This window comes from Mastomys coucha, unplaced genomic scaffold (genome assembly GCF_008632895.1).
Source record: "Mastomys coucha isolate ucsf_1 unplaced genomic scaffold, UCSF_Mcou_1 pScaffold5, whole genome shotgun sequence".
Lineage (NCBI taxonomy): Eukaryota > Metazoa > Chordata > Mammalia > Rodentia > Muridae > Mastomys > Mastomys coucha.
In genome coordinates this window covers 117,475,537-117,490,523 of record NW_022196911.1, presented here as the reverse complement: position 1 = coordinate 117,490,523, position 14,987 = coordinate 117,475,537, and the positions used below count along the sequence as shown (strand labels likewise).

At 46.0% G+C, this 14,987-nt stretch overlaps 1 protein-coding gene across 12 annotated transcripts in view; it reads left to right on the top strand.

The window, feature by feature from the left end:
* The window catches only part of Ccdc57 (coiled-coil domain containing 57), a 101,466-nt gene that overhangs the window by 8,355 nt on the left and 78,124 nt on the right, over positions 1 to 14,987 (top strand). For 8 of the 12 annotated variants that reach the window (XR_004113762.1, XR_004113763.1, XM_031354840.1 and 5 more), the window contains exons 2-3: positions 3,726 to 4,137; positions 5,844 to 5,952. Coding sequence is in view for 8 of the 12 variants with exons in the window: in XM_031354840.1 (XP_031210700.1) it covers positions 3,734 to 4,137; positions 5,844 to 5,952 (513 nt within the window). In the remaining 4 variants the exon portion in view is untranslated. Of the gene's footprint in view, positions 1 to 3,725; positions 4,138 to 5,843; positions 5,953 to 7,954; positions 8,046 to 8,091; positions 8,343 to 14,987 lie in introns of those variants that run through there. The other 4 variants (XM_031354839.1, XM_031354844.1, XM_031354843.1 and 1 more) reach the window with 4 other exon arrangements.

Below are 14,987 nucleotides of genomic sequence, written 5' to 3'. Positions count from 1 at the left end.
GAGAGAGAGAGAGAGAGAGAGAGAGAGAGAGAGAATAACAAATTGATGTGCTCCCCTGCCCAATGTTGCTCCATTGGCAGAGAGTCTCCTAGACACCACGTACACTGTAGGTGAAGTCTTGCTGGCAGTGGGGCCCCACTTCCTCCAGAGGCTTCTCCTGTAGTTCCCCTGAGACTATGTGTTGAAAACCAGGTGCTTTGCTAGGGACAACTGTTAGCTGGCAGACAGACTAGATGCATACTCTAGCCCTCTGGTACCTGAAGATGATTAGCCCATCCAGAACTTTTGGGATCATCCTTTGGTGAAGTTTGTACAGAAACAGCACAGCTGTTCTGTAGTGTGTTAGAAGGAAAGAAACATGGAGGGGTGTGGGGCACTGATCCTGCCCTTGATGCTTGAGCTGATGGGCTCCAAGACTGGCAGAAGCTTGTTCCTCTCCCTGTTCTCTACTCGCGGAGTTACCATTTATGCAGGGAGACACCAGTTGGTGTCTGTGCACTGGTGAGCACAGGGTACCACACTATCTACCTGGTCAGGAGAACAAAGAGGACATGACAAGGATAAGTACCCACTGCCTGGCTCAGTGCACAGAAGCCTCATTGATGGTGACCTGATGAATTTCAAAAACCTAGTAGTAAGAAATTGCTCCAGTTTTTTAAAACAACAACAACACCCAGAAGCCTTTTAGGCAGAGAGTAACATGTGCTAGGAACAAAAGTATCAGCCCTTAGGACTTCTGGAAGCAGCTAGAGGTCAGGGAGTGCTGCAGTGGACTCCAACCCATGGCTCTCCATGTGCAGTTCCAAGAAATGAAACTTACTTGAAACTTCCAGAAGCCACAAAAATGTTAAGCATAATGGTATCACACAATCAGATTTCTATGTTAGAACACTAACAACCTGAAGCCATGCGGCTAATGCACTGCAGAGACACACTGATGATGACTTAGGTGCTCCAGTGCTCTAGGTCACCCCAGTTAGGCATCTTAAAGGGATTCATTCTGGTAGCCATGGGGTATGTTAGGTACCTTTCTCATTGCTCTGACAAGAGTGGTTTAAGGAAAGAGGGTCTCTTGGCTCACAGTTTGAGGGTGTACACTGCTGTGACAGGGGAAGTCTAGGGGCAGGAGTGTGAGGCCGCTAAGGTGCAGGCCCCTGGGATGAGCCAGTGAAGAATCAGGCCTGTCCTGTTAGTGAGATGACCAGACCATTGCATAGGATGCAGGAACTGAGCAGAGCTGTAGGGTAGATGCCAAGCAAGCAAGCAGCGGGCACATAGCGGGCAGACAGTGGTCGTCTCCTGAGCTCAAGTGAAGGGTATCTGTGTGGCAGTTCTAAGAAGCCAGGCAACTTCGATGGATTGTGGAGCTAGGACTTATGCCAGGGTGAGCACCAGGGTGAACAGCTGACTCAGATTGTAATCTGCTCCGAGGGACTCCACTCAGCACACTTGAGGAGATCTGGGGCCTACAGTGGTTGTCACCAGTGGGCCAGTCTCTTCTGATGCAGCCAGGGTATCCCTTGCTCCAACTTTGGTTCTTGGCAGCACACAGACTCGCTGTGCTACTGTGCTGGCCTCTAGAATCAGGGACTTTGCACAGCCAGTGTTTTGTTTGGGTCTCTGTTCAGCCCATGCTTGGACCCCTAAAGGGTTGGGGACCCTGACCAGCTTTGAGAAGCTTTGTCATGCTTGTCCCCTATGTTATGTGAGAGCAGCAGGGCAGGGCTGGGGTTGTCTAGTTGCTGTGTGGCCTGAAGCCCCTAGCAGATACTGCCTGGTTCGTTACAGGGTACCTACCAGGCCCTGTCCTAGGTGAGCCAGCACTTACAGGAAGACCTGCCATAGAGCAGTCTGATGGAAAACCACTTCTTTCCTGTGAAATGTACTCTTGGTTTTTTAGTCCTGGTGATAAATAATGATTTAGACTACAATTTTTGATTTTATTCATTTATTTTTATGTCTCTGTGTGTTCTTGTGGAAGTATTATGTGTACCATATATATGAAGGAACCTATAGACTCCAGAGGAAGACACAGAACCCCTGAAACTAGAGTTACAAATGTTTGTGAGTCGCCATGTGGATGCTGGCAAAGGAATCGGGTCCTCTACAAAGGCATCGAGTACTCTGAACCACCGAGCCATCTCCCCAGCCTGACTGTGACTAGTTCTTCTTATCAATAATTTCATGAGTTAAATGTTCTGTGAGTAGTATTGCTTATATAAAGAGCAGCTATTGGCTTAGGAACTCCGGAGTTGATGTAAACATATAACGCAACATATCATAACACACATGAACTCATTCATGTTATACCATATACACACCATGCTATAATATACTTACAAACCTTCACAGTACCAAACAGTCATACATACACACTACAGTACAACACATAGCACACACACACATACACATTCACACTCAACATATACATCATGCCCACCCCAACACACATATAGCACAACACAAAAGCAACCCCTGTTTTGTTTTGTTTAAAGATTTATTTATTTATTATATGTAAGTACACTGTAGCTGTCTTCAGATGCACCAGAAGAGGGCGTCAGAACTCATTACGGGTGGTTGTGAGCCACCATGTGGTTGCTGGGATTTGGACTCATGACCTTCTGAAGAGCAGTCGGTGCTCTTACCCGCTGAGCCATCTCACCAGCCCCGCAACCCCTGTTTTTGAGTTTTATGTCTGTGGCAGCCTGTTCATTGTTGGTTTAAGTAGAGATGAGGCAACCTATATTACCTTCACTCTGGGCTATCTCAGGGTGCTGGCCATGAGTATTTTCACCTTCTCTGTAAATATACATAAGACTAGTGAGTTGAAGTGATCCAGGATAATGTGTTTTTCTTTCTAAAGAAGACCCACTTACAAAGAGTCACCTTCTTTGAGGTGACAGTGATGCAAAACTGTTACTGCAGAAGCCTCCATGTGCCCTGGGAAAGACTTGGGAGACAGTCAGAGAAGAGTTCTGGGGCCTCCCTTGCTCACACTTGGCTCTTGTGCCTGGGCAATGGTGCTAAGCATTGTCAACCTTAAGTACATCCCTGTGAGTAGCCTTGGGTTGACTGTATAAATAAAGCCAGGAGCCCCAAGCTAAATGGTTCTGTGTACAGAAAAGAACCCCTTTATGTTGAGTACTGGCAGCAAGGCCTCACTAGAACCAGTACCAGTCTGTAGTGTGCCTTGATAAGAAGCAGTCTCTTCCAATGTGCTTGCGGCCACTGCGGTTCCTGCCCTTTAGGCCCATTCCTCAGTTCTCCAGGTAAGTAGCTTTTAAAGACATTTTCTATTTGGCAAAGTAGTTTTATAATGTTGGATCTAATTTTTTAAAAACTAAGACTTTAGCTAGACATAGCAGCACATATCTATTACCATAACTGTTCAGGAGGCTAAAATAGAGGATTGAGAGTTCAAGGCTAGCCTGGGCAACTTGGTAAGATTCCATCTCAAAAACCTCTGGACTTGAATATTGTATCTTGTTTTTAAAATTTATTTGTATAACTGAGCAGTGGTGGCTCACGCCTTTAATCCTAGCATGTGGGAGGCAAAGGCCAGCCTGGTCTACAGAGTGAGTTCTAGGAAAGCCAAGCTAGACAGAGAAACCCTGCCTCAAAAAACAAAAATAAATACATACATACATACATACATACATACATACATGCATGCTCTTGAGTCAGAGTCCCTAATGGTGTGCCACTTGTTTCCTTCTTTGCTGCAGCTGTCACCATGCTGCCGCCATCAGAGCGGGAACTGAGTGAGCTTTTGGCTCGAAAGGAGGAGGAATGGCGAGCCCTCCAGGCCCACCGTGCACAGCTGCAGGAGGCAGCTCTACAGGCTACACAGAACTGCCTGGAGGAGGCTCAAGGGAAGCTGCAGCGCCTACAGGAAGACTTTGTTTACAACCTTCAGGTACTGGAAGAGCGGGACCGGGAGCTGGAGCGCTATGACATTGAGTTCACCCAGGCCCGCAGGCGGGAGGAGGCCCAACAAGCAGAGACCAGTGAGCTCAAGATAGAGGTGGCCAAGCTTAAACAGAAACTCACCAGAGAGGCCAGGCACATGGAGGAGTTGCAGCATCAGCATCAGCTAGTGCTACAGGAGCACCGTTTGGAGCTGGAGCGTGTCCACAGGTGCATTACCCTTACAGATCATTGTGTCTGGTGCCCAGTGAGTGATGTGCATGTACCACTGGATGGATGCTCAGTGGTACTGGATGCTTAGTGAAACTGTGAGCTTTTCCTTAGGTCTCAGCCCATGATTTTTTGTTTTTGTTGTTTTATTTTTTACATAAGATCTCACTGACTGCCCTGGAACTTACTTTGTAGACCAGGCTGACCACAAATTCAGAGATCCGTCTATCTCTGCCTCCTGAAATGCTGGGACTGAAGGCATGCACCACTATCCCAGCATGACAGATGCTATCTGCTGGCATTCCTACCTCGGGAGTTTGATGGAAGCTACTGGTCTGCTAAGCTTTAGCAATACAATCCACAAGTTTCACCCTCATGCAGAGGTGTTGTGTCAGACATGGAGGTCTTTAGAAAAGTTCTGCAGCCCCTGTGACCCAGTCAGGAAGTACTGCTCAGCCATTGTCTGGAGCCTCCTCAGCCCAGACCTCAGCTTACACTTGAAGCTAAAGCTGCTTTGTGCTATTTTGTTACTCTTTTCCCTCTTTCTCCAAACCTGAGACCTTTCAGTCATGTTCAGATGTTTTGTCAGTCACCAGTTGTTAACTACCCATAAATCCTCAGGACTCTGTTGGTTTGTTTGTTTGTTTGAGAGAGTTTCTCTGTGTAGCCCTGGCTGTCCTGGAAGTTACTCTAGACCAGGCTGGCTTCGAACTTAGAATTCTGCTGGTGCTAAAGGTGTGTGCCACCACTACCTGGCTCCATTTCTTTATCTTTTATTTTTAGTTCATTTTCTCCATTCAGTCATGTGATATCTAATGTTTGTCTTAAGTTTACCAATTCCCTCCTTTGTCATATTCATTATGACATCATACTGAGAATGTGAGACTTTTGTTTAGGTTATTGTACTTCTTACATCTTTTTTATTGTTGTTGTTTTGAGATAGAGTCTCACTATGTAGACCAGGCTGGCCCTGAACTCATGGAGATCTGCCTGCCTCTGCCTCTGCCTCTAGTGCTGGGATCCTGATTAAGGGGTAGTGACCTGGGTACTGTTTGTACTTTAGTTACCAAGTTCCCATTTGATTTGTTGTACCTCTTCTTTGCTGAGATTCCCTGTGTTTCCCTTGGTTTTTCTAAATATTGGCATCTTTCAGTGATTAATCCCCCTGTTTCATTATATAGTCCTGACTGGCCTGGAATTCACTATGTAGACTAGGTTTGGCCTTGAACACAGCAGTCAGCCTGTCTGCTTCCTAACAGCTGGGATTAAAGGTGTGTACCACCGCCCAGCGGTGGTAGCGTACGTCCCATGCCTCTAATCCCGGCACTTGGGAGGCAGAGGCAGGTGGCTTTCTGGGTTTGAGGCCAGCCTGATCTACAGAGTGAGTTCCAGGACAACTAAGGCTACACAGAGAAACCCTGTCTCCAAACAAACAAAAAAGGTGTCTACCACCATGCCTGGCCCTCTTGATTCTTGTTTGTCAGCCAGTTTGTGTTCTGTGTTGTGTTTTCTCCTGTGCTGTTGGCCCCTTCGTTTAGGGGTGGCCGGCAGGTTCCGGTCAAGCAGAAGTCCTACATCCTAGAGGCCTGTTGCATGCAGTCCTGCAAAAGCCATGTACCAGCTCCATGGCTGAGGTGCCCCCTGCAGTATGTACAGGCAACGAGCATTCAGTATGGCTCTCTGAACAACCTGTCTGCTTACCACAGTGACAAGAACAGCGAACTCAACCACCAGCGGGAGCAGAATGAGAACCTGAAGTGGAAACTGGAGCGAAAACTGAAGGAACTCGATGGTGAACTCGCTCTGCAGAGACAGGTAGTGCATTGCTGGGGTTAGTTCTTAGGGGAACTCCTTGCCAACTAGTTTGAAGTCTAGATGGGGAGGGGTTCACTGAGTATGCTATCCCCGGAGAAGTGGGATCCTTGGGCTGATTGTGTAGGGCTGTGAGAGGTGTCCAGATCTTTGCTGGAGCTCACTGCCAATGTATTCTTTTCTCATGTACCAATCAAAAGTTTCAGGGAAATGGAGATACATAGCTATGCAAAGGCATGTTTATTAGTGAGCTGACCTTTGAGGACTTGCAGGCCACCATACTATCTGCCGTGTAGGCTGCAGAACCTGGAACTGGTTATGTCTGAACCCAAAGGCCCTAGAAATTGGAGATCCACCCTGTAAGGAGAGATGAAGTCAGGACTCAAGCAGAGATCAAAGTGTGCTCTGGTCTTCAGCAGACTGGCTGACATCACCTGCACTAAAAAGATGGGTTTTTTGTTTTTTTTTTTTATGAAATACACTGATTCAGTTGTTCACCTTGTTTGGAAGCTTGCTCATAGACATATCCAGCAATAACCACTTACCAGCTAGCTGGGAAGCCTTTGGGCTAGTAAAGCTGACCCCCCTTTTTTTTTAAAAGATTTATTTATTATGTATGTAGAGTTGTGTACGCCTACAGGCCACAAGAGGACACCAGATCACATTATAGATGGTTGTGAGCCACCATGTGGTTGCTGGGAATTGAACTTAGGACCTTCGGAAGAACAGCCAGTGCTCTTAACCTCTGAGCCATCTCTCTAGCCCAAAGTTGACCCTTTTAAGGCTAAGCATTACAAATCTGCCCTTTGTCAACCTAGCCCCATTATACATCTCCCCATTGTGATAAGCATATCTAACCTCAAAGTAAAGGCATTTAGAAGGTTGTCTCTCCAGGCACGCCTTTAATCCCAGTACTCTGGAGGCAGAGGCAGTCGGATTTGTGAGTTCAGGGCCAGCCTGATCTACAGAGTGAGTTCTAGGACAGCCAGGGCTAAATAGAGAAAAAAAAAAAGGTTGTTTTCCCACTGAGCCTGATACAACAGTTCTGAATATAGCAACAAATGTGCTATTTTTCCCAAGTATGGAAGGAAACATTTGTTTGTCTAAGATAAGGCCGTGTAGCCAGCCAGTACTAGTGCACCTTTAACACCAGCACTTGAAAGGCAGAGACAGGAGGATTTCTGTGAGCTTGAGGCCAGAACTACAGCCTGAGTTCTAGGACCTCAATTTTGTCTCAACCTTCCAAGTGATTGCACCACCTTGTCCAGATAAAGTTTTAATGAATGCTCACTCTTCTGATGTCCATAACTTTAATACTTTAATCCAGACTTGGTAATAGTCAATCAATACTATGTTATATGAGAAAACAGTAGAAGAAGAAAGAAAGAAAAAGATAGTTGCATCATATGTGTGTATGTACACAACAGATATTTTTTTTTTAAGATTTATTTGTTATATGTATATGAGTACTCTATAACTGTCTTCAGACACACCAGAAGAGGGTATCAGATCTCATTACAGATGGTTGTGAGCCACCATGTGGTTGCTGAGATTTGAACTCAGGACCTTTGGAAGAGCCGTCATAATTGCTGAGCCGTCTTTCCAGCCCCATACACACACATTCTTAACAAAATAGGAAAGAACCAGTTGGGCATGGTCATGGTGATATCTGTCATAGCATTCACAGAGATTGCAAGTGTTGAGACCCTGTAAGGCTACACGGTGAAAACTTGTCAGAAAAACAAAAAAAGTTTAGTGTGCAGGCCTGGGCTGGAAGTGTATATGGCTCTGGCGGGAGAGAACCTGTCTTTTTTTTTTTTTTTTTTTTTTTTTGGTTTTTCAAGACAGGGTTTCTCTGTGTAGCCCTGGCTGTCCTGGAACTCACTCTGTAGACCAGGCTGGCCTTGAACGCAGAAATCCGCCTGCCTCTGCCTCCCAAGTGCTGAGATTAAAGGCATGTGCCACCACCGCCTGGAGAACTTGTCTTTTTGAAGCAGAGGTTGTGGAGTCTTCGATTGAAGTGGCAGAAGAGATGGCTTCAGCCTTGATGGTAATAGCAGCAACCACTTTTCAGAGGCATTGGAAGAGGAGATTGGGTAAGGAGATAGCTTTTGAGCCTAGAACAAAGGCCCTCAGAAGATGTACACCATGTATTTTTATTTAAAATGTGTTACATTAATTTGCTTCTGTGTATAAAGGGGGCAGACATACACATGCTGTAGCATGTTTGTGAAGGAAGTGAGTTCTCACTGTCTACCATTTTAGGTCTCAAGAGAATTGAACTCAGTCATTAGGCTGGGTGATGGTCACCTCTGTAGCCAGAGCATGTGTTCATGTTTGAAGAGTTCCTGCATTCCTGTGAAGATGAGTTTATAAATGTACCATAGAAGAGAGTAAGATGCCTTTTTTTTCTTTTTTAAGAATTTTTAAGATTTTATGTGTATCGGCGTTTTGGAATGTATGTGCATGCATGCCCACAGAGGCCAGAAGAGGGCACCAGGCCTTCAACAGTCATTGCATATGGTTGTGAACCATCATGTGGATGCATGTCCTCTGGAAGAGCAGCTAGTGCTCTGAACCACTGAGCAATCTCTGCAGCTCAAGGTGCCTTATTTCAATACTTCTGGTTTTTTAGGAACCAAAGGACAAATTGGAAAAGTGGATGAAACATTTGAACAACTCAGAGACTGTTTTTTCAGTTAAATTGTTAGAAATCTTGAAGACAGCTTACTTTAAAATGACATATAAACACCTATAAGTTATATTGACCCCTAAAAGTTGCTGCCACTGCAGAAACTTCTGCCTCACCCTCCAGGTGAGAAAGGTGTTGCTGGAAGCAGTGGCAGGTGAGGTCAAGGATAAGGAGCTAAAAGCAGTGGATTTGGAGGGCAGAGAGGAAGTGATGTCACAACTAACACTTCCTCCTTAGCTGTGGGATGGGCTTCTTCCGTGATTGGAAACTTGTGTCTTGAGCAACCTTGTGATGTCATTCTGACAGTGGAACTGAAATGTCAGTCTCATGTAAAAACAAGTAGAGAACAACAGTAGATTTTACTCTAAAAGAGCATGAACAAACTTGGTATTTTATACAGAGCCTGACAGTCTGTGAATACTTAATAAATTGACATGAATTTTCATTAGAAATATATTTGAATTTTTAAAATAAAATGTTGTGTTCCCTTATTTTAAAAAGAAAGGAAATAAATACTTATATTCCACCATGTCTGGCCCCACTGGCCATAATCACAGAACATGGTAATACTAGATGTCTCAGGGATCTTCCTGACCTCCATTGTGGCATAATCATCCAGTACACCCTGGGAGTCTGGGCTATTCACCCAGTCAACACCATAGTTCCTTTCCTCACCTATTGGCCTAGGGGCTGGAGGGTCCCAAAGTGGTAACAGTGCCTGAGAGGTCCGGTGGGACCATTGTAGTACCTGTAGAAGAGTTTCCCACTCTGGAATCAAGACTTGTAGTGCATACAGCAGAGCACAGCACCCTGGGAACAGGAGGTAAATGTTTACTAGAGGTGATGATGAGTAATGCCATTTTTATTGCTACATCCCAATTCCTGCACCCATGAATTGTTGCCATGGCAGAAATTACCATTTATTGAATTCCAATTCAGAGCTTATCAGCCTTCTAGATCTTATTTCAACACAGCAAGTTAATACCACCTACCTGGTATTGTAAATTAATCTTCAAAAGGCCATTTCAGGGCTGGAGAGATGGCTCAGCAGTGAAGAGCTCTGACTGCGGCCGGGGGGTCACACTTTTAATCCCAGTACTTGGGAGGCAGAGGCAGGCGGATATCTGAGTTCGAGGCCAGCCTGGTCTACAGAGTGAGTTCCAGGACAGCCAGGGCTACACAGAGAAACCCTATCTTGAAAAACCAAAAAAAAAAAAAAAAGCTCTGACTGCTCTTCCAAAGGTCCTGAGTTCAAGTCCCAGCAACCCATGGTGGTTTACAACCATCCATAATGAAATCTGATGCTCTCTTTTGGGGTGTCTGAAGACAGCTACAGGGTACTCACATATAATAAATAAATCTTTAAGAAAGGGGCGGAGCCATTTCACTGGTCAATCAAGCCAGCTGCTCCTGATGGTGAAACCATGGTAACACCCATGAATCTTACAACCAAGAGCCCATTGAGTACTTCTTTGACTGTGAAGTGAGTCCTTGGTCAGAAGAAATGCTCTGTGGAATACCATCCCTGTGGATGAGGCATTCTGTGGTCCATAAGCTGTAGTATTGGTAGGAGCATTACATGAAGGGAAAGTAAGTCCATACTCAGAATAAATAAAGATCTGTTCTAATAAGGATACAGTGATGTCCCTCCATAATGGCAGTGGACCAATGTTAATCAGTCTGCCACCAGGTCTCTGGCTAGTCATCCTGGGAGTGATGCCATGGATTAGCTCATATTGGGTTTTGCTGCTGGAAGAGTGGGCACTCAGCAGCCACCGGCAGATAAGCCTTGCTAAGTAGGAAGTCCACGTTGCTGAGACCTGCCATCATGGCCACACTGCTCATGAATCCACTGGGCAATTATAGGAACTACTGAAGAAAGAGATTGAGGTTGTTTACTGTCTGTAGAATAGACCATCTAGTCTACCATCTAGCCAACCCATTGCCCACAGCACGTGAGTCAGTATAGAGTTGCATATTTGCCCAGTTTTCTCCTTCCAAACAAATGAGTTCACTGCTCAAAGTCCTGCCTACTGGGAAGGATTACTGTCTTCAGGAATGTTCTAGGGAGAGCCTGCATGTTGCAGCTTTGCACCCTCAGGTGGTACCTGAAAATCACGGTACAGTTGAACCTTATCTTCCACTGTGAACTGCTCCCCCTGAGGCCATGGATGCAGGCTCTAGAGAGAAGGCCTGGTAGCAGGAATGAGGGCTGTAGCCTTTTGACTCACTGTACTCTTGTAGATACCATTTTCCTTGATGGTATATTGCAGTAAATGTCACACTATAGATTAGTGGGTCAGATGATGAACCAGCTGGAGTCTCGTGGTAAATTGGTGGCTTATAGCCAAGTGTTTGGGTTTATACCAAGATCGAGTGGCTGACCAAGAGTTTGCTGACAAAAAGGAAATGGGGAGCCTGACTTAGTGATACACACCTTTAATCCAGTGGAGGCAGGGGGATCTCTTGTAAGTCCCACAGACTCTCTGTGAATTGTTCAGCCAGGGCAACATGAGATCCAATCTCTCTCTCTCTCTCTCTCTCTCTCTCTCTCTCTCTCTCTCACACACACACACACACACACACACACACACACACACACACACACACACACAACCAAGATGGGGATAGAGAGGATTGGGGAATTAGCTCAATGGGAGAGCAGCTGCTTCCCAAGCACTGACATGCAAGTCCACAGTGTCCTCTGTCCTGTCATCAGTGTGAGCCTCCTACTGATTATTGATCTGAGGTGCCTTGGGAGAGGGAGCCTTGACTGAGAGTTGCTGTCATCAGATTGGCCAATAGCATGTCTGTGGGATATTGTCTTGGTTGCTAGTTAATGTAGGAGGGCACAGCTCTGGGCAGTGCCAGCCCTGGACAGGTGATCCTGAGCTTTAGAAGAAAGAACAATCCAGGGGAAGCAAGCCAACAAGCAGCATTTCTCCATGGTCTCTGCTTCTTTTCCTGTGTTGGCTTCCCTTGATGATGGTCTATATATAACCTCTTACTGAGTGAACCCTTCCCCTTCTTTCCCAAGCTGTTTTTGAGCAAGTGTTTTATCACAGTAACAGAAGCAAGCTAGGACAGTGTAACAGACCAGTGTGAGGTCCTCATGTAGAAAGGCCAAGATCCCTGTGAGCTAAACTGCAGAATGGATCTGGGAGCCAATAACAGCCTTAGGTAGGACAGTGGATATATTTCAGCCTTGCTAGCCAAAAGCAAGACTACTACTGGGCCTTATGGACAAAGGAAGAGACATTTATCAGATCAGCAGCTGTATTCAGGTATACAAATATGTACTTCTAGGAGCTGGAGAGCTGGCTCAGCAGTTAAGAGCACTGGCTATTCTCCCAGGGGAGCTGGGTTCAATTCCTAGCACCCACATAGCAGCTCACAGTTGTCTGTAACTCCAGTTCCAGAGAATCTGACACACTGAGAAGAGAAAGTAGTTCTCAAGACGGAACCCCTTATAAACCTGGGCCTGCAAGTCATAGCACACATAGACCCATGCTTCGACCCCTGTGACCTTTGAGGTAGTCATATAGCCTGGTGGCCAAGACACAGGTTAAACTTCCTCTCTCCTTCTAAGGTCAGGTTTGGCAAGGCCCTGGAACTCCTCCTTTTGCAAATAAGACATTTCCAGTACCCTGGCCCTGAGCATCCCATAGCCCCTACTCACCCTCCAAAGGTCTAAATAGCCTTTGTTCACCCTAATTAAGAGAATGTGGAGTGGAGTGAGAACGACCAGTTTGACTTCCAAAACAGCCAGGAATCTTGCACATTGAGCCAGAGCCTGGAAATAATGTAGTCAAGAGAAGATTAATTGTACCAGATGTGGTGGTTCAAGGTGGCAAGTAATCTTAATACTTGGAGGCTGAGGCATGAGTTAACACCATGAGTTTAAGTCCAACTTGGCTTACAAAATGAGAACCTGTATAAAAAGTTAGCAACAACCACCAAAAACAACTCAACAGCCGTTTTGTCTAAGAAATGACACTCTTGCAGTGGTACCCAACGTCACCAAAGGAGTTTCAAGAGAGCCTTTAGCTGGAAAAGGCAGCTGAGTGGTTGATTTGCTCACTCAGTGGAATGCCCTCGGGTGTTCCTTTAGACACCGGGGAGCTTTGGCTCTGTTGTTCAGGTGGCATCCCTGTCTCTGGAAGCACGAAGCCTTGACAGGCTACTGTGCCAGCCCTGCTGCAAGAGGCTAGGGAAAGGTCTGCCCCGGATGGGCTGGAATAGCTAGTCTGAGGCAGCCCTCTGTGGCTCAGGCCAGTCTTCCTGTAGCAGCCTGATCTGGCCTGGAGCAGTCTTGGCTTTCGGGATAGTTGTAAGGAGAGAGTTGTGTAAACACAGAATTTTATTTTTTATTTTTATTTTTTTATTTTTGGTTTTTTTGAAACAGGGTTTCTCTGCATAGCCCTGGCTGTCCTGGAACTCACTTTGTAGACCAGGATGGCCTCGAACTCAGAAATCTGCCTTCCTCTGCTCCCAAGTGCTGGGATTAAAGACGTGTGCCACCACTGCCCGGCTAAACACAGAATTTTAAAGACCTATCTTTCTATTGTTGGGCCAGAGTCTCATATGTTGGATCACCCTTGTAAATAGAACTGATTCAATGAAATAATGATTTTTCTCTTGTAAATTGAAACAAGCTGATGTAGTCAGCTAACTGACTGGTCAGTTTAACTTTATTACGTACTGTGAACCAGAGAAAATTATTTTTCTTGTTGGTTAGTCACAGGCTCACAAGACATTGGAGGAAATTTACCCACTCACTTCAGAAAGGTTTCTGAATGCATGCTACATGCTGGCAGCTCTTCAGACTTGGGATTGCACACAGATGCCTGTCATACTTGTCATGCCTGTCATACTTGTCATGCTTGCTGTGACAGAGCAAAGAACACCTGGGACAGTTAACTTCCTGTACTGGTGATAAGACAGGAGGGTCAGGAGTGGGGTGTGGTTAACCTCAAGTCCCAGTGAGTGGCAAGAAGGGCCAAGTGCATGGGTGAGGGTGCGGAAGAGAGTTCAGAAGGAGGAAAACAAGAACCTATCTATGTGCTCAGGGATGCCTAGGAGTTCAGGTTCAGAAGAGGAATGTCCAAAGTGGAGCTCGGCCTTCAGGGCCTTAAAGACTTTGGCACTGTTATGCCAAGGAAAAGTTAGTGAACCCTAAAACACACACAGGAGCCGACCTGATGCAACTCACAGCAGGGTCTTTATTCTATTTGAGCTAGCTCACCCCCCATGCACCTCCGTCACACAGGATGGTTTTGGTGGTGGGGGAGCCCCAAATGTCTATCAGGGCAAGGCTTTATAATAATCAGCAAGCAAGGAATACATGTGCAAGCATCTAACTGGAAAGCTACTGTGGGCTTTAACATAATTGGCTGGTGCTGGGAGTCATATCATAAACTTATTTCTATTCTCTTCTGCATTGGTGGTCGTTAGACAGGAGGTGGGCTTATGCAGGTTTGTTGGGGGAATAACCTGGAGACACTGGTCTTGTTGGGGGTGTAACCTGGAAACTCTGCTCTTGTTGGGAATTAGCCTAGAGACTAGAGCTAAGCTCAGGTTCTGTTGGGGGCAACTTGGAAACTAATGCTAGATACCAGCCTGTTGTTAGTCTACCTGAGTTCAAACTTAGGTCAGCTTCTCTGAAATGGAGTCTGAATTGAAAAGCGTTGGCTTCTCAGTACCATGGGAAACTGTTTGAGTGTCTGTGTGGAGTAGTGAAATACATGATTGAGGACCTACTGGGATAGACGTGGGAGAAGTAGCCAGAAGGCTGATGGGGCATGCTTCGGTAGCAGGCCCCTGCAGATAAGAGCATGCCAACTCTTGGTATGCCAAGAAGGGGAGCCAGTGGGGACATCTACCCCTAACCCTGACCCTGACCCCTGATGGTTCAGATAAAAAAAGACAAGCGCTTCCAGTTGGTTTGAGCACAGAGGATGGCTGCCACTTGTTGAGACAAAGAACATGTGCAAGGAGACAGAGAGTGACAGTCTGTTGTGTGAGGTCCCATGGTTTATCCAGAGACACAGTCCCCAGAACCTGGACAACGAGAGCACATAGAGGCAGCCGTGTCTGCCTGCTACAGTGTCCAGCAAGACCAGAAGATGGCAGCACAGGCTTGATGCAGTATGGAGCTCTGCTCTCTGGCGGCCACACCCTGCAGAACTTCCTCTGTGGATTTTGTTCAGAAAAACCCACGTTTCAAATTCTGTGGGTTTGTTGTTGTTGTTTGGTTAGTTGGTTGCTTTGGTTTTGTCTTTTGAGACAGATGGCTGCCTAGAACTTGGGATCTTCTCTGCCTTTGCTCCCAGGGTCTTGGGTTACA